Source organism: Scyliorhinus torazame, chromosome 8 (genome assembly GCF_047496885.1).
Source record: "Scyliorhinus torazame isolate Kashiwa2021f chromosome 8, sScyTor2.1, whole genome shotgun sequence".
NCBI lineage: Eukaryota > Metazoa > Chordata > Chondrichthyes > Carcharhiniformes > Scyliorhinidae > Scyliorhinus > Scyliorhinus torazame.
The window spans coordinates 21,337,921-21,363,068 of record NC_092714.1 but is presented as its reverse complement, the minus strand read 5'-3'; the positions used below and the strand labels follow the sequence as shown (position 1 = coordinate 21,363,068).

Sequence of the window (25,148 nt, the reverse complement as noted above, 5' to 3'; positions counted from 1 at the left end):
CAATGCAGGAATCCCCTGTGGTTGTCCCCCTCTCGAACAGGTATACCCCTTTGGATACTGTCGGGGGGGATAGCCTATCAGGGGAAACAGCAGCAGCCAGAGCAGTGGCACCACGGCTGGCTCTGATGTTCAGCAGGGAGGGTCAAAGTGCAGAAGCGCAAGAGTCATTGGGGGCACTATAGTCAGGGGCACAGATAGGCGCTTCTGTGGACGTGAAAGAGACTCCAGAATGGTATGTTGCCTCCCTGGTAACAGGGTCCAGGATGTCTCCGAACAGGTAGCGAGCATCCTGAAGGGGGAGGGCAAACAGGCAGAGGTCATTGTACATATTGGTACTAACAACATAGGCAGGAAGTGGCATGAGGTCCTGCAGCAGGAGTTCAGGGAGCTAAGCAGAAAGTTAAAAGACTGAGGTTGTAATCTCGGGATTACTCCCTGTGCCACGTGCCAGTGAGGCTAGAAATAGGAAGATAGAGCAGCTAAACACGTGGCTAAACAGCTGGTGTAGGAGGGAGGTTTCCGTTATCTGCACCACTGGGATCTCTTCCGGGACAGGTGTGACCTGTATAAGAAGGACTGGTAACATCGAAACTGGAGAGGCATAAATATCTTGGCGGCGAGGTTTGCTAGTGTCACACAGGAGGGTTTAAACTAGTATGACGGGGGTGGGTACCGGAGCAATAGGTCAGAAGGTGAAAGCATTGAGGGAGAACTAGGGAATAGGGCCAGTATGGCTCTGAGGAAGAGCAGACAGGGAGATGTTGCTAAAGACAGCAGGTCTGGTGGCCTGAAGTGCATATGTTTTAATGCAAGAAGTATTACGGGTAAGGCAGATGAACTGAGAGCTTGGATTAGTACTTGGAACTATGATGTTGTTGCCATTAGAGACCTGGTTGCGGGAAGGACAGGATTGACAGCTAAACGTTCCAGGATTTAGATGTTTCAGGCGGGATAGAGGGATGTAAAAGGGGTGGAGGAGTTGCGTTACTGGTTAGGGAGAATATCCGCTGTACTACGGGAGGACACCTCCGAGGGCAGCGAGGCCAAATGGGTAGAGATCAGGAATAAGGGTGCAGTCACAATGTTGGGGGTTTACTACAGGCCTCCCAACAGCCAGCGGGAGATAGAGAAGCGATAGGTAGACAGATTTTGGAAACGAGTAAAAACAACAGGGTTGTTGTGATGGGAGACTTCAACTTCCCCTGGGACTCAGTTAGTGCTAGGGGCTTAGACGGGGCAGAGTTTGTAAGGAGCATCCAGGAGGGCTTCTTAAAACAATATGTAGACAGTCCAACTAGGGAAGGGGCTGTACTGGACCTGGTATTGGGGAATGAGCCCGGCCAGGTGGTAGAAGTTTCAGTAGGGGAGCATTTCGGGAACAGTAACCATAATTCAGTAAGTTTTAAAGTGCTGCTGGACAAGGATAAGAGTGGTCCTAGGGTGAATGTGCGAAATTGGGGGAAGGCTAATTGTAACAATATTAGGCAGGAACTGAAGAACCTAGATTGGGGGCGGATGTTTGAGGGCAAATCAACATCTGACATGTGGGAGGCTTTCAAATGTCAGTTGAAAGGAATTCAGGACCGGCATGTTCCTGTGCGGAAGAAGGATAAATACGGGAAATTTCGGGAACCTTGGACAACGAGAGATGTAGGCCTCGTCAAAAAGAAAAGGAGGCAGTTGTCAGGACTAGAAGGCTGGGGACAGACGAAGCCTGTGTGGAATATAAGGAAAATAGGAAGGAACTTAAGCAAGGAGTCAAGAGGACTAGAAGGGGTCACGAAAAGTCATTGGCAAATAGGGTTAAGGAAAATCCCAAGGCTTTTTACACATACATAAAAAGCAAGAGGGCTGCCAGGGAAAATGTTGGCCCACTGAAGGATAGGCAAGGGAATCTGTGTGTGGAGCCAGAGGAAATGGGCGAGGTATCAAATGAATACTTTGAATCAGTATTCACCAAAGAGAAGGAATTGGTGGATGTTGAGTCTGGAGAAGGGTGTGTAGATAGCCTGGTTCACATTGAGATCCAAAAAGACGAGATGTTGGGCGTCTTGAGAAATATTAAGGTAGATAAGTCCCCAGGGCCTGATAGGATCTACCCCAGGATACTGAAGGAGGTTCGAGAGGAAATTTCTGAGGCCTTGACACAAACCTTTGGATTCTCACTGTCTTCAGGTGATGTCCCGGAGGACTGGAGAATAGCCAATGTTGTTCTTTTGTTTAAGAGAGGTAGCAAGGATAATCCAAGGAACTACAGGCCGGTGAGCCTTATGTCAGTGGTAGGGAAATTACTGGAGAGAATCCTTCAAGACAGGATCTACTTCCATTTGGAAGCAAATGGGCATATTAGTGAGAGGCAGCACGGTTTTGTGAAGGGGAGGTTGTGTCTCACTAACTTGATAGAGTTTTTCGAAGAGGTCACAAAGATGATTGATGCAGGTAGGGCAGTGGATGTTGTCTATATGGACTTCAGCAAGGCCTTTGACAAGTCCCTCATGGTAGACTGGTACAAAAGGTGAAGTCACACGGGATCAGGGGTGAGCTGGCAAAGTGGATACAGAACTGGCTAGGTCATAGAAGGCAGAGAGGAGCAATGGAAGGATGCTTTTCTAATTGGAGGGTTGTGACTAGTGGTGTTCCGCAGGGATCAGTGCTGGGACCTTTGCTGTTCGTCGTCTATATAAATGATTTGGAGGAAAATGTAAGTGGTCTGATTAGTAAGTTTGCAGACGACACAAAGGTTGGTGGAATTGCGGATAGCGATGGGGACTGTCAGAGGATACAGCAGGATTTAGATCGTTTGGAGACTTGGACGGAGAGACGGCAGATGGAGTTTAATCCGGACAAATGTGAGGTACTGCATTTTGGAAGGTCTAATGCAGGTAGGGAATATACAGTGAATGGTAGAACCCTCAAGAGTATTGAAAGTCAGAGAGATCTAGGAGTACAGGTCCACAGGTCACTGAAAGGGGCAACACAGGTGGGGAAGGTGGTCAAGAAGGCGTACGGCATGCTTGCCTTCATTGGCCGGGGCATTGAGTATAAGAATTGGCAAGTCATGTCGCAGCTGTATAGAACCTTAGTTAGGCCACACTTGGAGTATAGTGTTCAATTCTGGTCGCCACACTGCCAGAGGATGTGGAGGCTTCAGAGAGGGTGCAGAAGAGATTTACCAGGATGTTGCCTGGTATGGAGGGCATTAGCTATGAGGAGCGGTTGAATAAACTCGGTTTGTTCTCACTGGAACGACGGAGGTTGAGGCGCGATCTGATAGAGGTCTACAACATTGAGGGGCATAGACAGAGTGGATACTCAGAGGCTTTTCCCTAGGGTAGAGGGGTCAATTACTAGGGAGCATAGGTTTAACGTGCGAGGGGCAAGGTTTAGAGGAGATGTACGAGGCAAGGTGTTTTACACAGAGGGTAGTGGGTGCCTGGAACACGCTGCCGGAGGAGGTGGTGGAAGCAAGGACGATAGTGACATTTCAGGGGCATCTGGACAAATATATGAATAGGATGGGAATAGAGGGATACGGACCCAGAAAGTGTAGAAGATTTTAGTTTAGACGGGCAGCATGGTTGGCACGGGCTTGGAGGGCCGATGGGGCTGTTCCTGTGCTGTACTTTTCTTTGTTAGGTGGATTGGCCACGCTAAATTGCCCCTTAATTGGAGAAAATGAATTGGGTACTCTAAATTTATTTATGAAAAAGAGTCAACCACATTGCTATGGTTCTGGACTCGCGTGTAGGTCAGACCAAGTGAAGATGGCAGATTTCCTAGGACATTAGTGAACCCAATGGTTTTTTAAAAAAAACGGTTCCTTAATGGCTTTAATAGTTTTGTTGTCGCTAATACTGAAACTAGCTCGATGCTGCAGATTTTTTTAATTAGCCTGGGCCTCTGGGTTAATAGTCCAGCAAAAGCAACACCATTACACCATCTCCCCAATTTGTATTATGGTCTGGGATTGCACTGCATTCTGGAAACCTCAGAATGCTGCAGTTATGGCACCACCAGCCGCCATTTCTGTCCAAGCTCATTTATTTAATTAGTCAATTAGTTCATAATTTAGTAATAGAAAGTTGCACTCTCCTTGTTTAGAGATAAAGGAAGAAAATTCAACAACTGCCGAAGACTGTAAAAAGCAAAAAAAAAGGGCACCTCTTTGCATTCTGCACTGAATTCCAACCTGAACCAAATTCCCAACTACATATTGTCTATATTTCACTCTGGCGTAGTCTCCTCTGCGTGTCACATGACTCCAGCTACCCAGCTCTGTGGAAAATTGCAACCTTGATCCAAACATGGACAAAAGAGCTGAACTCAAGTGAACTGCACATCTCGCAACTCCTGTCTTAACAGTACTGTGAATGTACCAACACCAGATGGACTGCAGCAATTCAAGGAGGCGGTTCATCAACACCTTCTCAAGGACAATTAGGAATGAGCAATAAATGCTGGCACAGTCAGAAACACATCCTAACGAATACAAATATATACCATACATTAGCTAACTTTGAACATAATTTGACGTGCAAAGTGCCTATGTTACATGCCGTAATTCTTCAGCAATACTGAACTATCCTGGACATTTGGTGACTTTGATCAAGAATTTGGCACCTATTGAAGCAACATGGTTCTTATGTTTAATCTGCACACCCTGCCAATATTCATACTGCAGGGTAGGTGGGCAGATGCAGCACATCCTGAGAAATAGGAGCAGAAGCAGGCAATTTGGCCCTCGAGCCTCCTCCCCCATGTCATAGTATCATGCATGATATATCAGATTGTGGCCTTAACTTCACTTTCCCGCCTGCCCCCCACAACCATAACCCTTGACAAGTTCACTTTTAGTAAAAAGCTAAAATATAGTCACAAATACAGGAATCTTTTAAATAATGTACCCAGAGATGCCTGTGAGCTACTGAGCTCTACGTTGGAATGTAGTTAATGCATCTCAAAATACTTACCTCAAATGTAGTCTCTGTAGCTGGATCAAAAAATAGATGAAGGAATTATTAGATTTGTCCAAATCTGTATTGAACATTTGATTTAATCTTGCACCATTTTGTAATGGGTATGTCTCACTACTACTCCCCAGAGACATTAGATCTGGGCAAACAAACTGACAGTAATAGGTTCTTCGTGTCCTTTGTCCAATTGTTAGCTGCAGGTCACGACGTGAGAAGTACATTTTCTTCAGCTCCACTTCAAAACAAAATCTTCAGTATTTTTTGGTTAGATGCAAAATTAGTTAGCACCAGAAATTATTACAAGGGTTACAATGGAAGAGAATCTCAATCTTGAACAAGGGATAGGTTAAGCAATGACTAGCAAATCACACATAAAAATTAATACAAGGGGTGGCACGGTGGCTACCACTGCCCTCTCCCAGCATCAGGGACCCAGGTTCGATTCTGACCTCTAGTAACTGCCTGTGTCTGCGTGGGTTTCCTCCAGGTGCTCAGATTTCCTCTCACAGTTCTAAATGTGCAGGTTCGGTGGATTGGATATGCTAAATTGCTACTTAACATAGAACATTACAGCGCAGTACAGGCCCTTCGGCCCTCGATGTTGCGCCGACCTGTGAATCCACTCTAAAGCCCATCTACACTATTCCCTTATCGTCCATATGTCTATCCAATGACCATTTGAATACCTTTAGTGTTTGCGAGTCCACTACTGTTGCAGGCAGGGCATTGCACGCCCTTACTACTCTCTGAGTAAAGAACCTACCTCTGACATCTGTCTTATATCTATCACGCCTCAATTTAAAGCTATGTCCCCTCGTGCTAGACTTCACCATCCGAGGAAAAAGGCTCTCACTGTCCACCCCATCCAATCCTCTGATCATCTTGTATGCCTCAATTATGTCACCTCTTAACCTTCTTCTCTCTAACGAAAACAGCCTCAAGTCCCTCAGCCTTTCCTCATAAGATCTTCCCTACATACCAGGCAACATTCTGGTAAATCTCCTCTGCACCCTTTCCAATGCTTCCACATCCTTCCTATAATGCGGCGACCAGAATTGCACGCAGTACTTCAAATGCGGCTGCACCAGAGTTTTGTACAGCTGCAACATGACCTCATGGCTCCGAAACTCAATCCCTCTACCAATAAAAGCTAACACACCGTACACCTTCTTAACAACCCTCTCAACCTGGGTGGCAACTTTCAGGGATCTATGTACATGGACACCGAGATCTCTGCTCATCCACACTGCCAAGAATATTACCATTAGCCCAGATCTCTGTCTTCCTGTTATTCCTTCCAAAATGAATCACCTCACACTTTTCTGCATTAAACTCCATTTGCCACCTCTCAGCCCAGCTCTGCAGCTTATCTATGTCCCTCTGTAACTTGTAACATCCTTCCGCACTGTCCACAACTCCACCGACTTTAGTGTCATCTGCAAATTTACTCACCCATCCTTCTACGCCCTCCTCCAGGTCATTTATAAAAATGACAAACAGCAGTGGCCCCAAAACAGATCCTTGTGGTACACCACTAGTAACTGGACTCCAGTCTGAACATTTCCCATCAACCACCACCCTTTGTCTTCTTCCAGCTAGCCAATTTCTGATCCAAACTGCTAAATGACCCTGAATCCCATGCTTCCGTATTTTCTGCAGTAGCCTACCGTGGAGAACCTTATCAAACACTTTACTGAAATCCATATATACCACATCAACTGCTTTACCCTCATCCACCTGTTTGGTCACCTTCTCAAAGAACTCAATAAGGTTTGTGAGGCACGACCTACCCTTCACAAAACCGTGTTGACTATCTCTAATCAAATTATTCCTTTCCAGATGATTATGCATCCTATTTCTTATAAACCTTTCCAAGAATTTGTCCACAACAGAAGTAAGGCTCACTGGTCTATAGTTACCGGGGTTGTCTCTACTCCCCTTCTTGAACAAGGGGACAACATTTGCTATCCTCCAGTCTTCTGGCACTATTCCTGTAGACAAAGATGACTTAAAGATCAAAGCCAAAGGCTCAGCAATTTCCTCCCTAGCTTCCCAGAGAATCCTAGGATAAATCCCATCCGGCCCAGGGAACTTATCTATTTTCACACTTTCCAGAATTGCTATCACCTCCTCCTTATGAACCTCAAGCCCTTCTAGTCTAGTAGCCTGAATCTCAGTATTCTCCTCAACAACATTGTCTTTTTCCTTTGTGAAAACTGACGAAAAATATTCATTTAGCACCTCTCCTATCTTCTCGGACTCCAAGCACAACTTCCCGCTACTGCCGTTGACTGGCCCTACTCTTACCCTAGTCATTCGTTTATTCCTGACATATCTGTAGAAAGCTTTAGGGTTATCCTTGATCCTACCTGCCAAAGACTTCTCATGTCCCCTCCTGGCTCTTAGCTCTCTCTTTAGGTCCTTCCTAGCTAACTTGTAACTCTCGAGCGCCCTAACTGAACCTTCATGTCTCATCTTTACATAAGCCTCCTTCTTCCTCTTGTCAAGTGTTTCGACTGCTTTAGTAAACCACGGTTCCCTTGCTCGACCACTTCCTCCCTGCCAGACAGGTACATACTTATCAAGGACACGCAGCAGCTGTTCCTTGAACAAGCTCCACATTTCCATTGTGCCAATCCCCTGCAGTTTTCCTCTCCATCCGATGCATCCTAAGTCTTGCCTCATCGCATCATAATTGCCTTTCCCCCAGATATAACTCTTGCCCTGCAGTATATACCTATCCCTTTCCATCACTAAAGTAAACGTCCTTTCTGCCTCTGTAATACTGTCCTTGACTAACAATGCCACCCCTCCCCCTCTTTTACCACCTTCCCTGCGCTTACTGAAATATCTAAACCCCGGCTCTATCCATGTCTCCGAAATGGCCACAACATCGAAGTCCCAGGTACCAACCCATGCCGCAAGTTCATCCACCTTATTCCGGATGCTCCTGGCATTGAAGAAGACACACTTCAAACCACCTTCCTGCCTGCTGGTACACTCCTGCAACTTTGAAACCTTACTCATGACCTCACTACTCTAAACCTCCTGTATACTGGAGCTACAATTCAGGTTCCCAAGCCTCTGCTGAATTAGTTTAAACCCTCCTTCACACGTTCCTAATCATACTTTAATGATGTAGGAAGTTTAAACTGTACAGCCTGAAGAACTTATGGACAATATCTTTGTTTAAAAGAATTTGTTCCTCTAAATTTTCTGTCTCGTCAGACCACACAACTCCTGTGGTCAAACAAGTTATATGCTTCCAGATCTCTGCTTATTCTTTCTGTCGGCAACTAGGAGATAAGTGCCAACAGTCCAATAGCTACATAATATCTCTTGCTCGTCCTCCTACCATGTCTCAAACAATTTGGCTTGTGCTATGTTTCTCCACGAAGCTGACACTATGAATTTGAAAGAATGCAGGGAGTGAAACTTCCATCACTTCCTTTTGTGACTCTATACTTGGTATTCCAGTGCATGCTACCATGTAGAAAAGAACTGTTTACTCACAATTCAGGGCACAATACACATAAGGCTCTCAGAGATGCTAACTAATGAGTTTCCTGAACTTTCACTGTTAATGGCAAGGTCAATCTGTGATCAGAAACTACCCCCATCTTGAACAGTTCACTGATCTGATTAGGACTACCGGTAGGCTATTCACAGTTTATAATGTTATATCACTATGGACCTTAAGATGTAAACGGTTGTTCTCCATTGCTGTTTATACAATATCTCATACCATTTCAATTCAGCTATCTTTTAGTGCTGTGGAAATTACAGCATTTCATTCCTTTTCAGGTTCTGGCACAAATCTTTGCATCTGAGAGTAAGTAACTGAGGCCCAGTTAGCATCCGTTTAAAATTGCCATTGTTTCTGAATGAGAATATTAAACTGAAGGCTAAAATTCATGGATGGTTACCTTAAACTCTATAAGCATATTGTAAGCAGTTTAGAATTCTAAAGAAAACCCATTCCTGATCTAAAAAAAACAGGATTGTGGTGAAGAAGTTGACTGTCCTCTTCTTTGTCTGTGCTGATCAAAAGTCCACACAATCTTCCTCATGGCATTAATTGTTGGAAAGTCACTATTATGGATCTCCTTAATAGGAACATGGTTCCCACCTGAATGTGCATCCTCATCGGATGACAATGAAGAATTTTCTAAATATAGCTCATCAGTTCGCTACAAGAATCTATCCATGATTCTCTGCTGCCTGCAGCTGGACAAGTTGATATTTCACCCATAATTTCACTGAAAAGGGAGGGGGACAGAGAGAGCTTTGACAGCTCTGAAAAAGTTCACTCAAGAACCAAAGCAAAGGCACTAATTTCGGGGTTTGCAGATGAGTTTGGATTTCAGATGAAAATTGAGCTTGCCCAACTGTTTAACATGGATGTTCTCTAAACTAGATTCGCCATTCAGGAATAAAATTGGACGGGAGAATTGAAAAGTAGATATGCTGTGTGGGAATACAATTTCTTGTATTTCAGACTCAACACAGTGGGAACTTGTTGATGCCCTTTGCAAAGCAATACACTGATGTTACAGATTTGAGAAGGCTGGAGCTAATTCCTGAAAGATCTCATTCCTCGTGTTTACAATAAGTAGGTGTTATTGGCTGTAGTGTGTGCAATTTTGGATTGTGAAGTAGTTAAACTGTTTGCAGACTATATTCATTTATTTGTGATTGCTGCCAGTAAAATGACTGAATAGCTCACTGTACACCCATTTTATCAGAATGGGCTGAGTCAGCCATTTTTAATTTGTCTTTCCATGTGTGCACATGTCCTCAGAATTTTTCATAAGCAGATGTTTTAGCTTAATAAATCAGTGAGTCAGTTCTATATTTACTTACAACACCCATCCTTTTCCTGAAGGTTGATGGAGCAAAGATTATCAAGCATGAAATAATAGCTTTTTTGGATTCATTTCTTGATAAATTAGTGAGTCTGGTTGAAAACAAATAAAGATTTAATTCTGGAGCCGTTTTATTAAACACAAAAGCAGTCTATCTTGGGGCAGGGGACTGAATAAATTACTTGGATTAACTTGCGGTTTGAAGATAAGAGCTGCAAATTCCAACTGCATTTTTACAAAGTCCGATTTAAAGGAATTAATTTTGAAGTACTATGAATCTAATGTAATCCATCACATAGCTAAATACAATATGGATGAAGCAGCGCATTATAGTAGCAGACACATGCTGAGAGGACATTAACTATAGAAATGGACAGACACATGGCAGATTAAATTTAATGTGGAGAAGTATGAAGTTTTGAACTTTGAAAGTAAAAATAAGACTAGATAATATAATTTTGTAGTGACATTTTAAAAAGGGGGGTACAGGAACCAAGACTTGGGGGCTCATATGCAATTTGTTTCTCATAGAATCCCTACAGTGCAGAAGGAGGCCATTCGGCCCATCGAGTCTGCACCAACCCTTCTAAAGAGCAATCTACCCATGTCCACTCACCCATCCACCTAGCTCTAACCCTGTAATCCCATAATCTAATCCGCACATCCCTGGACACTAAGGGGCAATTTTATCATGGCCAATCCACCTAACTAGTACATCTTTGGACTGTGGGAGGAAACCCATGGAGACACTGGGAGAACGTACACACTCCACACACAAGTTACCCAAGGCCGGAATTGAGCCCAGGTCCCTGGCGCTGTGATGTAGCAGTGCTAACCACTGTGCCTCTGTGGAAGGTGTCAGAAGAAATTGAGCATCCAGGATTTTTCTCCATAAAAAGGGACACATGTAGTACCACTTTCCAGAAGCTGGGCTGATGAGCATTCTAGTGTGATGAGGCTGCTTGTAAACCATCAAACTGATTTATTTTGTGAAATGTGTAACTGAGCAAGATTTATCTATTTGTTGGTCAGAGTCACTGATTATAGTTAGCTAACAGAAATATACAAAGACCTGAAAATGGTGGATAGCTAAAGGGCAGCTAGTCCGCCTAGCCTGTCGCATTCTCCTGGTGTATCATGACAGGACACTTTCTACCCAGTTCCCACATCCTGGAATGGACAAAAAAAAGAGGCAGTTGATACCCAGGTCCAATAAAAACAAAACTGAAAAATTATTCTTCATTCCCCTCTGATCATAACCAATCAAGTATGGTAACTATTGATCCTGTGTATTTCAAAAGTCTGTTTGTTTTGATTAGGTCTGATCAGCATACTGGAAATCTCAAAACAAATTTTGTTAGGAATCTTTGAAAGACTATTTTACTGTTCGTATAGTTTTATGCTTACTGGAATCAGTGCATCATGTAATTCTTTGAGGTTATGCAGCAATATCTTTGTTGCACTCCCAGTTGATACTACTGGACCGAAAGATCCCGGAATGAACCTTGGCTCAAAAGACCGTGACCTACTTTATTTTTAGAAAACGTGGATGAAGAGTCACAGGAATGACAATTAGCTTTTAACAACAAAACATGGAAAGTTTGACTATAATATAAATACTAGTTCACTCCTGCCTATCTTCACAAATGTTCACCAATTTAAAGGATAGCATAGGTTACAAAATACATCCTGTGCTTATAAGACTTTCAATAAATACACAGTCATTGCAAACTAACAGGCTAACTGTGGTTAGGTGCACCCCCTCTGCAACCATCGGGCAGTTGTCACCCAATCAAACTTCTGTGGATTTCTCCTCAAATTCCCCCCAAATGATTGTCACACAAGTGTTTCAAAACTCCACTCCCAAAAAGAAACGCTTTAAAATCTCCTTACAAACAATGTTTTCCCTCCACTTTCTGCAAGAATCCACTTCAGGTGTTACAACTCTCCTTTCAGTATTCCTTTGACTTGAATAGGCACAAGCTTTTGCACAATCTTTTAGATACTCCATCCCCAACAGAATACCATTATTTTAAAAAACTGGAAATAGGACACCAAATCTTATGATTGCTTCAGATTATCAGATCTGCCAGAACTCTTTACGGGGAGAGGAGCAGAAGCCCTAGCCTTTGCCTCCCTGATCGCCCGCCAGAGACTCATGCTCGTTTGGAGATCAGCTGCACCAGCCAATGCCACAGACTGGCTATCTGACATAGCAGGATTCCTCAAATTGGAAAAGATAAAATTTGCCATCAGAGGATCGGAAGAAGGCTTCCACAATACATGGAAGCATTTCACCAATCTGTTCAAGGACCCGTTCATGACCAGCAACCGATAAGGGAGGAGGGGCGTGGCAGCAGTGAAGGGGGGACTAAAATAGACAAAGGAAGAAGAGAAGGGTGAGGAATAGGAACAGGGAGGAAGGAAGATGTTACCCAGAGTACAGGGGAAGCAGGGCTGAGGAACTAAAGGGTACTAAAGGAAAGAGTGCCCATGGGTACAGCTACGGCAACGACTGGGTATGCCTGGGTGGTCACAAACATGCCCGGGTGTGTTTTACGATCATACAGCCACATGTAAATAGTCAAAACAGTACAATTGTGGTAACCGATTACTGGGGGCCAAATGCTAACAGACCTCCGAGCTGTATACATGTTTCCTATGTATTCGTACCTGATTACTCTGTTTTCCCTTTTGTCACATTTTTCTGTTTTTAAAAAAATTCTTTTGCTTTCTTGCAATGTGTCACAGTCCAATGCAAAAACCAATAAAAATATTTTTTAAATGATCTCTTCAGATATCTGGCTTTTCTCTAGCCAACCTTATCAGCTGCGCACTCCCCAGTTCCTGTTTTCCTTTTTCCTTTAATCTGAATGGAAAACTCCTTTCATTACCTAGTTTCTGGAATTGACTTTCTTGCTTATGACTCCGTCGTATGGTTTTCGCAGGTCTGAGAACTATCTTCTCTCTCATTGCTATGAATTCAGCTAAAACTAAACTCAAAAAGACTTCCTATCCTAAAGGTGCCCCAGGATGCTAAGCAACAGCTCACTCTCCAATATTCTTGTTTATCTTTCACATCATAAACTCCCTCAGCACAATGCAAATAATTTGAACTGAAACCATAAACACCCATACATGCAACCATAAACTCCCATACTTGCCTTTGTCTAATATGAATCTAACTAGAGTTTTGCCCTTCTGACACCAACACTAGATTAAACTCACTAACATCTATGCCTTATTTCTAATAACCAACAATACAACCATGTGGTGAGCCACGTATGGCTACGTAAGGCTGTTGTATATATGTTCACTATTGTTCTGCTGTTCTAGTACTATCATTATCTCCACTGTTGTATATACTTACTGTCATTGCTGTTCTGTTATTGGTTGTTGCTGTTGTACTGTTGGATTGTTGTTATTGGTGCTGCTGTTGGCCTCTGAGGAGGCATAAAGCCCATCTATCTGGGGCAGTCTTGCAGTGCGGGAGGAGCTACAGGTTGGCACACTTTTAGTCTATTAAAGCATCAGTTCACTACTACCCAGCGTCGCGACTGAATTGATGTCCATCAAGCCATAGATAACTTAAAACTACCTACCTCTGATTCCAATCAAATCCAATCCTAACAGTATCCATGTATATTAGTGCCACTTCCAGAAGGTAGACTGATGAGCATTCTAGTGAGATAAGGCTGTTTGTAACCCACCAAACTATTTTGTAAAATTTGCAACTGCACTACAAGATTTATCTAAATTGTTGTTCACACTCAAAAGTAGTAAATGATGTAGCATTTTACCTTGGCAAGCGCCTTTCAGTGTTAACAATGGGCACCGACTTCAGAAAGGAGCAGTCACCCATTTTGCAGCAGCAGATTTGAAACCACCTGTCTTTTTTAAATTCACCATATAGAATGCGAGAGAGCAGCTGAAGCTTAACCTCCGCCCTCCCCACCTGGCACAAGTGATTTCACTGACCAGCTGGGATTCCTACTGTGCCCAGTGAATGAAACCCATCAAACATTTAAATGTCTCTGAAATGTGCTAATGAAGTCCTTCTGTTGTCTGGAATTGTTGTACCGAGAATGTACATATTCTGTTAATTAGTTCATCAGATGCCCCAGCAGATCTCGTCACCATCGTCATTTAACTTGATACTGAATTCCTTCATGGGCTGAATTTAAAAAGTCACCATGGTCCCAGATGACCATACGCTTTCCCCTTGAGGGGGAAAACTGACTGGTGGTGGTTTAACCTGAGGATCACCATATCTCAGGCGAGGGACAAGGTTAAAAAAAAGCAGGGTCTTCATGAATAACTTCAGCTGGTACAGGAATTGAACCCACGCTGTGGGCCTTGCTCTGCATCACAAACCAGCTGTCAAGCCCACTGAGCTAAAGGGCTGACTGTAACTTTATAGCAATATCATAAAGCAAGTGAACCTGCATTTTTTTTCTAGGTCAGGTGGGCAGGAATCTTGAAAACATCAATGAATGTGTGTTTATGTATCATACTCTAGAGATTAGGTACATTTAATTTTATAGCTAATCTCTGCACTGACTGAGCCATGTTCATCAGATGGATGATGGCTGTATATCCAAACACCTTTTGTATGGTGAACTAGGTGCTGGGTCACAACTTCCTGGATGACCATACCTACGCTACAAGGATACAAGTGAAATATGAAGATGGTGGACATTGACAACTGAGGGACAGCCAATGACAGCTGTAGTCTCTGGGGCTGACCATTTGAGGGGCATTAGAAGAGGCAAGCAGAACCCAAAAGTTCAGTTGATTAAGAAGAGGGTGCAATAAAACAGAAGCCAATGATTTGTGCACCCTCTCAGCCCATGATCTTCCTCTGCAGTAAATGCGCCAGGCAACCATGCCAGAGTGGGATTCCTGAGTCACAGAGATAACACAGAGTTAACCATCAACACAGAAATTTGAGCCGGAAGACTGCCACAGGAATGTATTCCTCTGAGATGATCTGACTGCCAGGGACCATTCCTTAGGTTCTTAGCTGCAGCCTGTGCCACCAGCAATCTGCTCCTACACACTGACCAGCTGCTGGTTTTAAAACAACTGGGCAAGATGTGCCAAGAGGCTCAAGATTTAAAATTACTCATATTGCAGAGGTTCCTTATTTGACCACTGCTCAATGTAATGTAAGCATCAAATGAACCACTAAAAAAGACACTATTATATATGTCCCCTTCCAGTTGAAAAAGATTTTCTGGTTTTATCTGGTCCTTTGTATATTTTACTCCTGAATCCTATGGCTTTTTCACTGGAATGTTTTTCATGTCATCATTCTGTATTGTTTTTATCGGTCAGTCTGTATGCAAGAACTCTTTATACTCATCCTTATCCCTAAGATCATACTGGTAAGTTGTAAAATATACCTTACATAATAGAAAGAATTTCACAATTTTCCTCCACTGCCATCTTCGGCACAGAGAGTTAGTTATGAAAGGGTGAACAGCTTTCATCAATTCAAAGCTGGTTGCCTTATTAAATCTAATGTTGGCCCCTCAGACCCGTTCATTCTCATGGGATTAGTTTAAATGCAAACATTGCAGGACCATTGTGCACAAACAGCAAGGATCAAGTGACTTGCTATGAACACAGGCTGATGCTAGCAGTGTGCAATGTTTTTTTTAAAATTAAGCATGATTATATAATGAGGAAATGGGTACCTGTCGGCAATTACTTGCAGCTGCTGTGACACACTTAATTCCAAAATGCCTGAGTGCTCTGCTCATTGGCATTCTGGTTTATATCTGAGCCATGGTTAGTGTCCAGGATGTTAGCTTCTGCATATCTGATGGAATATTATGACCGCTTTGAAGAAATGCATCTTCCACTTGCTCTGGAAAAGGGTTTTGCTCACGCACCCTCCTTTATTGGAAATGGAAAATGCTGGAAACAGATCAAACTGCATTTGTGGACCAAAATAGTTAACATTTCAGGGTGGTTACCTTTGGCCAGAATGTAAGATATTTGTGTTAACAGCTTTAAAATTAGTGCAGAGTCAGTGAAAAGGGGAAAATCACTGCTGCTTATTGCTGTATTTGCTTGGCCTCAGCAATGTAATATGCCTCATGGCACCAAGGACCTAGGTTCGATTCCGGTCCCAGGTCACTGTCCATGTGGAGTTTGCACATTCTCCCTGTGTTGCATGGGTTTCACCCCCACAGCCCAAAGATCGGCCATGCTAAATTGTTTTTTAATTGGGGGGGGGGGGGTGCAAAAAAATTGGGTATTCTAAGTTTATTTTCAAAAAAGCGATGTAATATTTCTGAAATGTAAGTTACAAAGTGGTGCATGTGGTTCTTTATGCTGAGATGCAGAAGTTTTTCACCGCTATTGCTCACAGATCCCTAAATGCTTTGTGTATTAGTTAGCGACTTTCAACTGTGGTGTTTTTGCATTGTATCCTGTGGCACTGACAACCATTAGTTTCCAGTCTGTTACTTTCACCCTAACACTGTCACCCTTGTTATGTTATTCTGGGCAAAGCAGAGACGGACAAAGTGTTTGTCAGAATGAAGAGGTAGTTCATGTTCATCAGACCAAGGTGTTTGTGGTTCATAGGCTCATACCTATGGTTCTGAATGACTGCAGGTTTGATTCCAATATTTTTTATCTCAGTCTAGACAGAATTTGTGGTATTGTGATCTCGGCTCCACTGGGCTTGGGAAGAGACAATATTAGCCAGGATTCCTACTTCTGATTACTACCCAATGATCCATGCTGGGAAGTGTATTTTTGTATAGGTGCAGGGAGGGAAATGTGTTGATAGAATCAGACTTGAATTTAATGCCCTCCTAAGTAGTCAAATGGAAATCCAATGTTTGTCAATCAGTCGTGTGCTTGGAGAACAACATTTGACCAAGCTATTGCCTAAAAGACTACAGAAAATGTGGGGTGGTGGTTGAAGTCTAGTTCACTCATGGGTGGTATTGGTGTGTGCAAATTAATAGCTTGCACATCTTCAATAACATTGCGAACGTGGGAGATACAGGATACTGTAGCATGTTGCCTCCCAGCATTCGAGTGAAGAATAGGAGATTTTTATATGCTTGCCTCATATACACAGCGAATCTTCATCTACTTTTCAACCATAAGATTTAAATTGCAAGCTTAGTAAAGCATTGATTTATTACTTGCTGAAAATAGCAGTCCACATGGCTGCGGTTGTGCTGTTGTGAATATTGCATTAAAGCTATTCCCATAATCCCTTGTAAGTAGCTGACATACAAGAGAGAACCAATCTGCATATATTCGTCCTCTTTTAAAAGTTACTTTTTAAGACTCTACTTTTCAACCCCACCAAATGCCCACTTGTGTTTCCAACACCAGCCATCTTCTAAATCCTCAACTGTGTGATTATTCTTTATCAATCTAGATTCTGTCTGAGCTTGTGTCTGTCTACAGCTGAACTAAATCCTGCTGTCTACTTAAGTACTTCACAGCAGGGATAGTCAGATCAAAAGAGAAAACAATTTTTTTTTCCAGGTGTAAGCTGTTGAGGTTGGTAGTGTTCCCGCTTCTAAATCGCAAGGTTCTTGGTTCAAGTCCCACTCTAGCGCTTAAGCATGCAGATCAAGACTGATACTCTAGTGCAGTGCTGATAGAGTACTGCACTGCCAGAGGTGCCATCTTTCAGATGAGACATAATACAAAGGCCCCATCTGCCAATTCGGTAGATTTAAAAGATTCCATGGCACTATTTCAAAGAAGAATGGGGAAGTTCTCCCCGTGTCCTGGCCAATATGTATCCCTAAATCAACATCACAGAAAACAGTTTATTTGGTCATTATCACATTGCTATTTGTGGGAGTTTGCTGAGAGCAAATTGAGTGCTGTCTTTCTTGCACTATAACAGTGATTACTCTTCAAAAAATGCATCATTGGCTGCAATATTCTTTGAGACACCCAGTCATCATGAAAAGAATGATATAAATGCAAGTCTGTCTTTTATTGTAGTCCCATAATTGTAGCAACACAACAGGGATGAGATTGGTTACCTTGGCAGAGACAAGGGATCATCGTTTGGCAGTAATAGTATTTGTTGCAGGAATAAATCCATAATTAGTAGTTTTGCCTGTTTATTGATTCCTCTGTTCTTCCCTGGGTGTTAAGAGCTATAATGAAGTAGAGTTTCCATTTCTCAATTATTTTATTTTTTGCATTTCTTGCTGCATTGAGAGAAATTAGTTTGAAAAGCTGGCATTGGGGCATGCTTGGTATAGTATAGCTGCTTTAATTTGTCAGTGGGAGATGTTATGAGTCACTGAAGATTTTACCCAAGGCCCCATTGTAATCAGTCGTAACAGCATGTTATTGCTGGTGATTAGAATGTTCCATTGTATTGATGATTGAAACATAACAGCTGACTTGCAACATAAACTTTGTGCACCTTATTCTCATAGCTAAATTTAACTGATTTAATCTAATTTAGCGAGACCATTCTTGAGCTTGAGCCCAAATTTTATTCCTACTGCAGTGTTTTTGTGTAATTGGGGACCTGCATTAGTTCTATTACGAACCAGTACTATATCTGAGCTCTGCTATCCATTGATGGCTAGTCTGTAATGTTTGTCTGTCATATATAATAATTTAATAATCTTTATTATTGTCACAAGTAGGCTTCTATTTACACTGCAATGAAGTTACTGTGGAAATCCCCTAGTCGCCACACTCCGGCACCTGTTCGGGTACACTGAGGGAGAATTCAGAATGTCCAGTTCACCTAACACCATGTCTTTCGGGACCTGTGGGAGGAAACCGGAACACTCGGAGGAAACCCACGCAGACACGAGGAGAACGTGCAGACTCCACACACACAGTGACCCAAGCCGGGAATTGAACCTGGGACCCTGGCACTGTGACTCCAAACAGTGCTTAACCATATGTGAGCGCTGATAACAAAAGCATTACAAGCTTGAATTGTTTCTGTCTCGAACTCAAGCCTATGCTTTTACAGAGACTACAGTTGACTTGGACTCCTGTCACCTCCAGATTCAAGCCATGACTTATTGCTGAATGCAGTTATAAAAACCAGGAACGCCCATGGGGAATATGCCAGTAGTTGATCAAGGGAGCGATGCGTGTTAAAACAAGGAAGGATATGACAGATTTGTTTATGACAGATTTTCCAGAGAGGATGAAATCAAAACTTGGACCCTGTTTCAACGTTTCCTGTTTTTAAACCAAGAGGTTCAATCGTGTAACCAGATGCTTTAAAAATGTATCTGCCTTGAAGATATTCAGCATGATGATAAATTCTTTGTATTTTCATGCCCATCAGTGGTAACTACACTTTTCTTCAAACTTCAACAGACCCAATTTCTACAGAACAAAAGTTCATTAAAGCGCCATAGAGCAGTTTTGGTTACATTTTAGCATTCATTTGATATGAACTGATCAGTATTTTTTATATTGATATCTATTTTTAAACATTGTTTATGATTTTAGTTGCTCATTCCATTGTTTAGTTAGCAAGGTAGAGCTTGGATTTGTGTTCTCAGGACACTTCAAAGGGTTTTTCATCAATGAATCACTTTATTGTAATAAAACACAGAACTCAGAGGCAGCATCTATGGAGGGCGGAACCAAATTAAAATTTGAGGTTGATGACCTTCCATCAGAATGTTTCTGTGGTGGAACTAAATTCCGCTTCATTTTTGAGGTGATTGAATTGTATGTATATCTAAGTAAAAATGGTGATGAGGCTGCCTGGTTTGCCAATATAAACAGTGGTCGCCTGGAACCAGAGTTAAACAAATAGGACTGTAGGTAATTTTTCTTATTTGATGAAGGATCTTTAACTTCGGCAGATTCTTGTTTGTCTATCTTTAAGGCAAAGGGCAAAGTGGGATTTTTTTAATATTTGAAGGCAATTATGATCTGGAATACACAGACTGGAAGGGCGGTGTAGCAGATTCAGAACATCCAAAAGGGCAGCACGGTAGCACAGTGGTGAGCACTATTGCTTCACAGTGCCAGGGTCCCAGGTTCGATTCCTGGCTTGGATCACTGTCTGTGCGGAGTCTGCACGTTCTCCCCGTGTCCGCATGGGTTTCCTCCGGGTGCTCCGGTTTCCTCCCACAGGTCCCGAAAGATGTGCTGTTAGGTAATTTGGACATTCTGAATTCTCCCTCTGTGTACCCAAACAGGTGCCAGAATGTGGCGACTCTGAGCTTTTCACAGTAACTTCATTGCAGTGTAAGTATAAGCCTACTTGTGACAATAAAGATTATTAGAAATTAAAAAAGAAATTGGATGAATATTTATAAAGGAAAGATTTGCAGCGCTATGAAGAAAAAACAGGGCAAGTAAAACTAATTGATAACTCTTCCAAAGAGTAGGCACAGCAATGATGGAGCAAATGACTGCTTTCTATACTGTATCATTTATCTTCAGTACAGCTATCACCAGAGCTATGAAAAATTAATTTGATAACACAACCTGACTCACTTGATGGAATCCAAATTAAATCCAGCCTAAGTCATCAAAATTGTAACATTTGGGTGTCCTTTGAAATTCTTGTGGCCCAGCTGTATACTAGAATCTGGAGGGAGGGGGTGGATATGGGCCAGTTTAGCTCAGTGGGCTAGATAGCTGGTTTGTAATGCAGAACAAGGCCAGCAGCTCGGTTTCAATTCCCGTACCGGCTTACCCGAACAGGCGCCAGAATGTGGCGGCTAGGGGCTTTTCACAGTAACTTCATACTTGTAACAATAAAAGATTGTTGTTGTTATTATCCTGATGGGTTATTTTCTGAACCAGAGGGACACCCCTGCTATAGTCATGTAACATTTGTTCGGAGCGGAAGCTAAGTCCGGTTTCTAATTTCCTGTAACAACGCCCACACTTTTAAAAAGGCTTCATTGGCTGAAAAGCACATTGGGCCATGCTAAGATCATGAAAGATGTTATAAAAGTGCAAAATAATAGGGTCATAGGAACAGATCTGGATGTTCAGAAGTCTCTGAAGGCTAACCTGCAGGTGCGGCAAACCATTAGGAAGGCAGATGGTATAGTGGCCTTTATAGCAAGAGGATTTGAGTTCAGGAGTAAAGATGTCTTGCTGCAATTGATTACAGCTATGGCGAGACTGCTCCTGGAGTATTGTGTACAGATTTAGTCTCCTTACTAAGGAAGGATGTACTTGCCAGAGTGCAGCGAAGGTTCATCAGATTAATCCCTGGTATAGTGGGATTATCCTATGTGGCGAGAAGAGATTGGGCCAGTGTTGATAGAATCATAGAATTTACAGTGCAGAAGGCCATTCGCCCATCGGGTCTGCACTGGCCCTTGGAAAGAGCACCCTACTTAAGCCCACGCCTCCACCCTATCCCTGTAACACAGTAACCCCACCTACCCTTTGTGGACACTAAGGACAATTTAGCATTGCCAATCCACCTAACCTGCACACCTTTGGACAGTGGGAGGAAACCGGAGCACCCGGAGGAAACCCATGCAGACACTGGGAGAAAGTGCAAACTCCACACATGACAGTGACCCGAGGCCGGCATTGAACCTGGGTCCAGGGAGCTGTGAGGCAGCAATGCTAACCACTGTGCCACCGAGCCGCCCATAAAGCGTCCGGGGCAGTGTTCTTAAAGAATGAGAGGGGTTCTCATTGAAGCATGCAAAATTCTTACAGGGCTCAATAGGATATATGCAGGAAGAATGTTTCCCCAGTTGGGTCTATAAGCAGGGAACAGTCTCAGAATAAGAGGTAAGCCATTTAAGGCTGAGATGAGAAATTTTGTGACTTGAAACGTGGTGACTCTTTGGAATTCTCTACCTAGAGGGTTGTGGAAGCTCAATCATTGAACATGTTGACCAGGACGTTGAGTGTCTTTAAGACAGAAGTTGCTAAATTCTTGATTTCTCGAGGAATTAAGGGCTATGGTGAGAGAGCGGGTAAATGGAGTTGAAATCAGCCATGATTGAATGGTGGAGTGGACTCGATGGGCCGAATGGCCTTACTTCCGCTCCTATGTCTTATGGTCAAGACAGAAATTGATGGGTGTCTAGGTATTAAAGACAAAAAGGGACATGGAGTTAATATGGGAAAATGAGGATGAGGTAGAAGATGTGCCATGATCTAGCTTAATGGCAGAGCGGGCTCGAGAGGAGAAATCACTTACTACTACTCTGTTCCCAATAAATGCCGGGCTAGCCTGTGATGCCCTCATCCTATAAATGAATTTAAAAAACACTTCCCTTCCCTAACCAAGCCAATATGGCGCCTCCAAATTCTCTCATTTTTGTGAAGTCTTTTTATGTTGAACCTTGTTGAATGCCTTCTGCAAGTTAATTGAAATAACGTTCAGAGATATTCTCTTTACTACCAGGTTAGTCACCTCCTTAAAAGGAAGGATTCTGTCTGGTATCAAATTTTCACTAAACTAATGTAGGTATGTAATTCAAGATTGGAAAATAATTCCTTTGATTCAGATAAACCTGGTAATTCTGACTGTTTCTATGCTGGACAGGTGGTTCCCTAGCCTACAGTCATAATGCAAATCCACATCCGTTTCTTACCTACCTGAAGGAATCTTGGGCTAGAGTAATATTCTGCCTTTGATGTTATCGTCCCATTAATTTCTACGGTGGAGTACACGTTATTTGGAGGGGGGAATCTATTGTGAGACTTGAGTAGCATTTGCCTTGCCTTGAAAGAAAAACATTCCAGCACAAAATGAAGGACAGGCCAAAAGTGATTTCATCTTCATGCTTGACATTGCGACCTCCTTTAAGGAGAGCCAACACCTATGGTTTTATGCCCAACCGGGCAATCAGTCTCCATTATTTGCTGGCCTCTACTTTATTATAGAGAACCACAGACAGAGGGAATACATTACACCAACTCCACATAGACCCACGTTTTCAGAGGTTTACCAAACAGTTGTAGTAAGTTATGCTGACATGAGGATGTCCAGCTGATGGGGGAATCCCTTGTATCCATAGTCCTATAACGTAAAACGATAAATTGTGGTATCCAGATTGGCTGTGGTTATATAAACCTGTGTGTAATCATCCCCCATTGATGAGCTTGGTGTATTCTCTCTTCAGTTTTGAGCCAGTTTTTGGCTTCTAGTAACAACCTAATGTTTTTTAAATATTTTTTGAGTTCATGATACTTCTGTACCAATTGGTCCACAACTGACATCCTATCACCCATTTTGGACCACTTCCTGGAACATGGTGGCTTTCGGAGTCATTCAAGCAGTAAAAGTGCATGGTCGGACTAAAGTGGTCCAAGAAGTTGGCTCACCACCGTAACCACCTTCTTGAGGGTAGTAAGGGATGTGCAACAAATGCTGGCCTAGCCAGCATTGCTCACACCTCATAAACCACAAATACAAAAAGGTGCCATGGTCACAGGTTTTAATTTCAAGCATTGATTGATTAGCAAGCAGCACAGTGGTTCGTACAGTTGCTTCACAGCTCCAGGGTCCCAGGTTCGATTCCCGGCTTGGGTCACTGTCTGTCCGCGGTCTGCACGTTCTCCCCGTGTCTGCCTGGGTTTCCTCCGGGTGCTCCGGTTTCCTCCCACAGTCCAAAGATGTGCAGGTTAGATGGATTGGCCATAATAAATTGTCCTTAGTGTCCAAAAAGGTTAGGTGGGGTTACTGGGTTAAGGGGATAGGGTGGAGGTGTGGGCTTAAGTAGGGTGCTCTTTCCAAGGGCCGGTGCAGACTTGATGGGCCGAATGGCCTCCTTCTGCACTGAGAGATCTATGATCTGTTTTGTGAGGAAATATTGCCCGTTGTTTGTAACTGAATGTCACACTGCCTATTCCCACATGTAAGACCTGAAGTGGAGGAAGAAAATGTGTTGATTTTATTCAACATACTTATTGAATTGTTTTCCTCATTTTCAAAGTAAAACCTCTCTTGAAGCAAGATTCGACCTTAGAGTTCGAATAAAGATGCTTTGTGTAGTTTTAGGAACTTGTTTATAGCCTGTTCAATAGGATATGGTGCCACCTTACACATGAATCCAACAGAAAATCTTCATTCATGTTTTTTTTCAAGATTGTTTTTAGCATCATCTTGGATTCAGTCAGCATTCCTTGGTGCTAAGAAACTTTTTTTTAAACTGGGGCACTCACCATTTTCTAGCAACTGTGTAAATTCCTTTTTTTTTAAATAAATTATGCTGCACTCTTGCATCAAAACTTCAAGGAATTCTAGAATTGTAATGCTGTTGGTTCTGTTACAAACTGCATCTTAGCTTTTCAACATTCCTTTATAAATGTTCATTTTTATACTGCTTAAAAAATTATTCAACTCCTCTACACTTTATTTGGTGCTTTGTTAGTAATTAAGATAATTCTGTTTACCAGGTGCCAACTGATGGAGGTACTGGAATGTTGGCAGCAGAACCCCAAATTGCCATGTTCTGCGGAAAATTAAACATGCACATGAATGTACAGAGCGGCAAGTGGGTGTCTGATCCTTCTGGAACAAACAGCTGCTTTGGAACTAAAGAAGGAATCCTGCAGTACTGTCAAGAGGTATGTGAATCAAAAGTGATTTTTTTTTTTTGCCTTCGCTGCGTATCATATGTGAAGATCTACCTGTGGCATGAGGGCTTCCCTGACATTTGCTGTGTATGACCTTGTTAGTCAGATGCTTAGATTTATTATGGAGATAGGATGTGTTAGGAAAGTTGTGAAATTATACATTAGGAGTGTAATGATTTGCTTTGGTAAATGTTATGGTATTTGGACCAAATTAGTGCTTTTATAGAAGTTATACAGAAATGGAGGAAAGGAATTGTATGCTGCTTTGTATCTCTTAATTCTATCTGGGGATATACCAGCCAGGGCAGCATTTTATTAGCCACCCCCAAATATGGTAGGCTTCTTGAATGCTGTGCTGCATGTGGTGAGGGTATTCCCAAAATGCTGTTTGGTGGGGAAAATCTCCCCACCAAAAGTGAAAGTGAAAGAATGTTTCCAATTTGGGATGATGTGTGACTTAGTGTCCCCATGCACCCGTTGGATCCTGAGTTTGGGAGATGTTATCAAAGAAGCCTTGGTGATTTGCTACTGTGCATTTCATAGATAATATACTTTATAGCCACTGTAAATCAGTGGTAGAGTGGGTGAATCTTTAAGCAAGTAATGGGCTATTAATGAAGTGAGCTACTTCATCTTGGATGGTTGTTGCCTCCCTCTCCTGTTGCGTGCGGAAACAATCCCTGATTCCTTCAACCAATTTGTTTTTGCTTTCCCATTCTTCCCTTAAGGTTTGTACTCATCTGCCTATTATACCTGTGGG

The 25,148-nt window shown here is 42.6% G+C and overlaps 1 protein-coding gene across 3 annotated transcripts in view; it reads left to right on the top strand.

Moving 5' to 3' along the window:
* The window catches only part of LOC140427671 (amyloid-beta precursor protein-like), a 321,513-nt gene that overhangs the window by 26,246 nt on the left and 270,119 nt on the right, over window positions 1-25,148 (top strand). For all 3 annotated transcript variants that reach the window (XM_072513150.1, XM_072513148.1, XM_072513147.1), the window contains exon 2: window positions 24,209-24,379. In XM_072513150.1, the coding sequence (XP_072369251.1) occupies window positions 24,209-24,379 (171 nt within the window). The remainder of the gene's footprint in view (window positions 1-24,208; window positions 24,380-25,148) is intronic.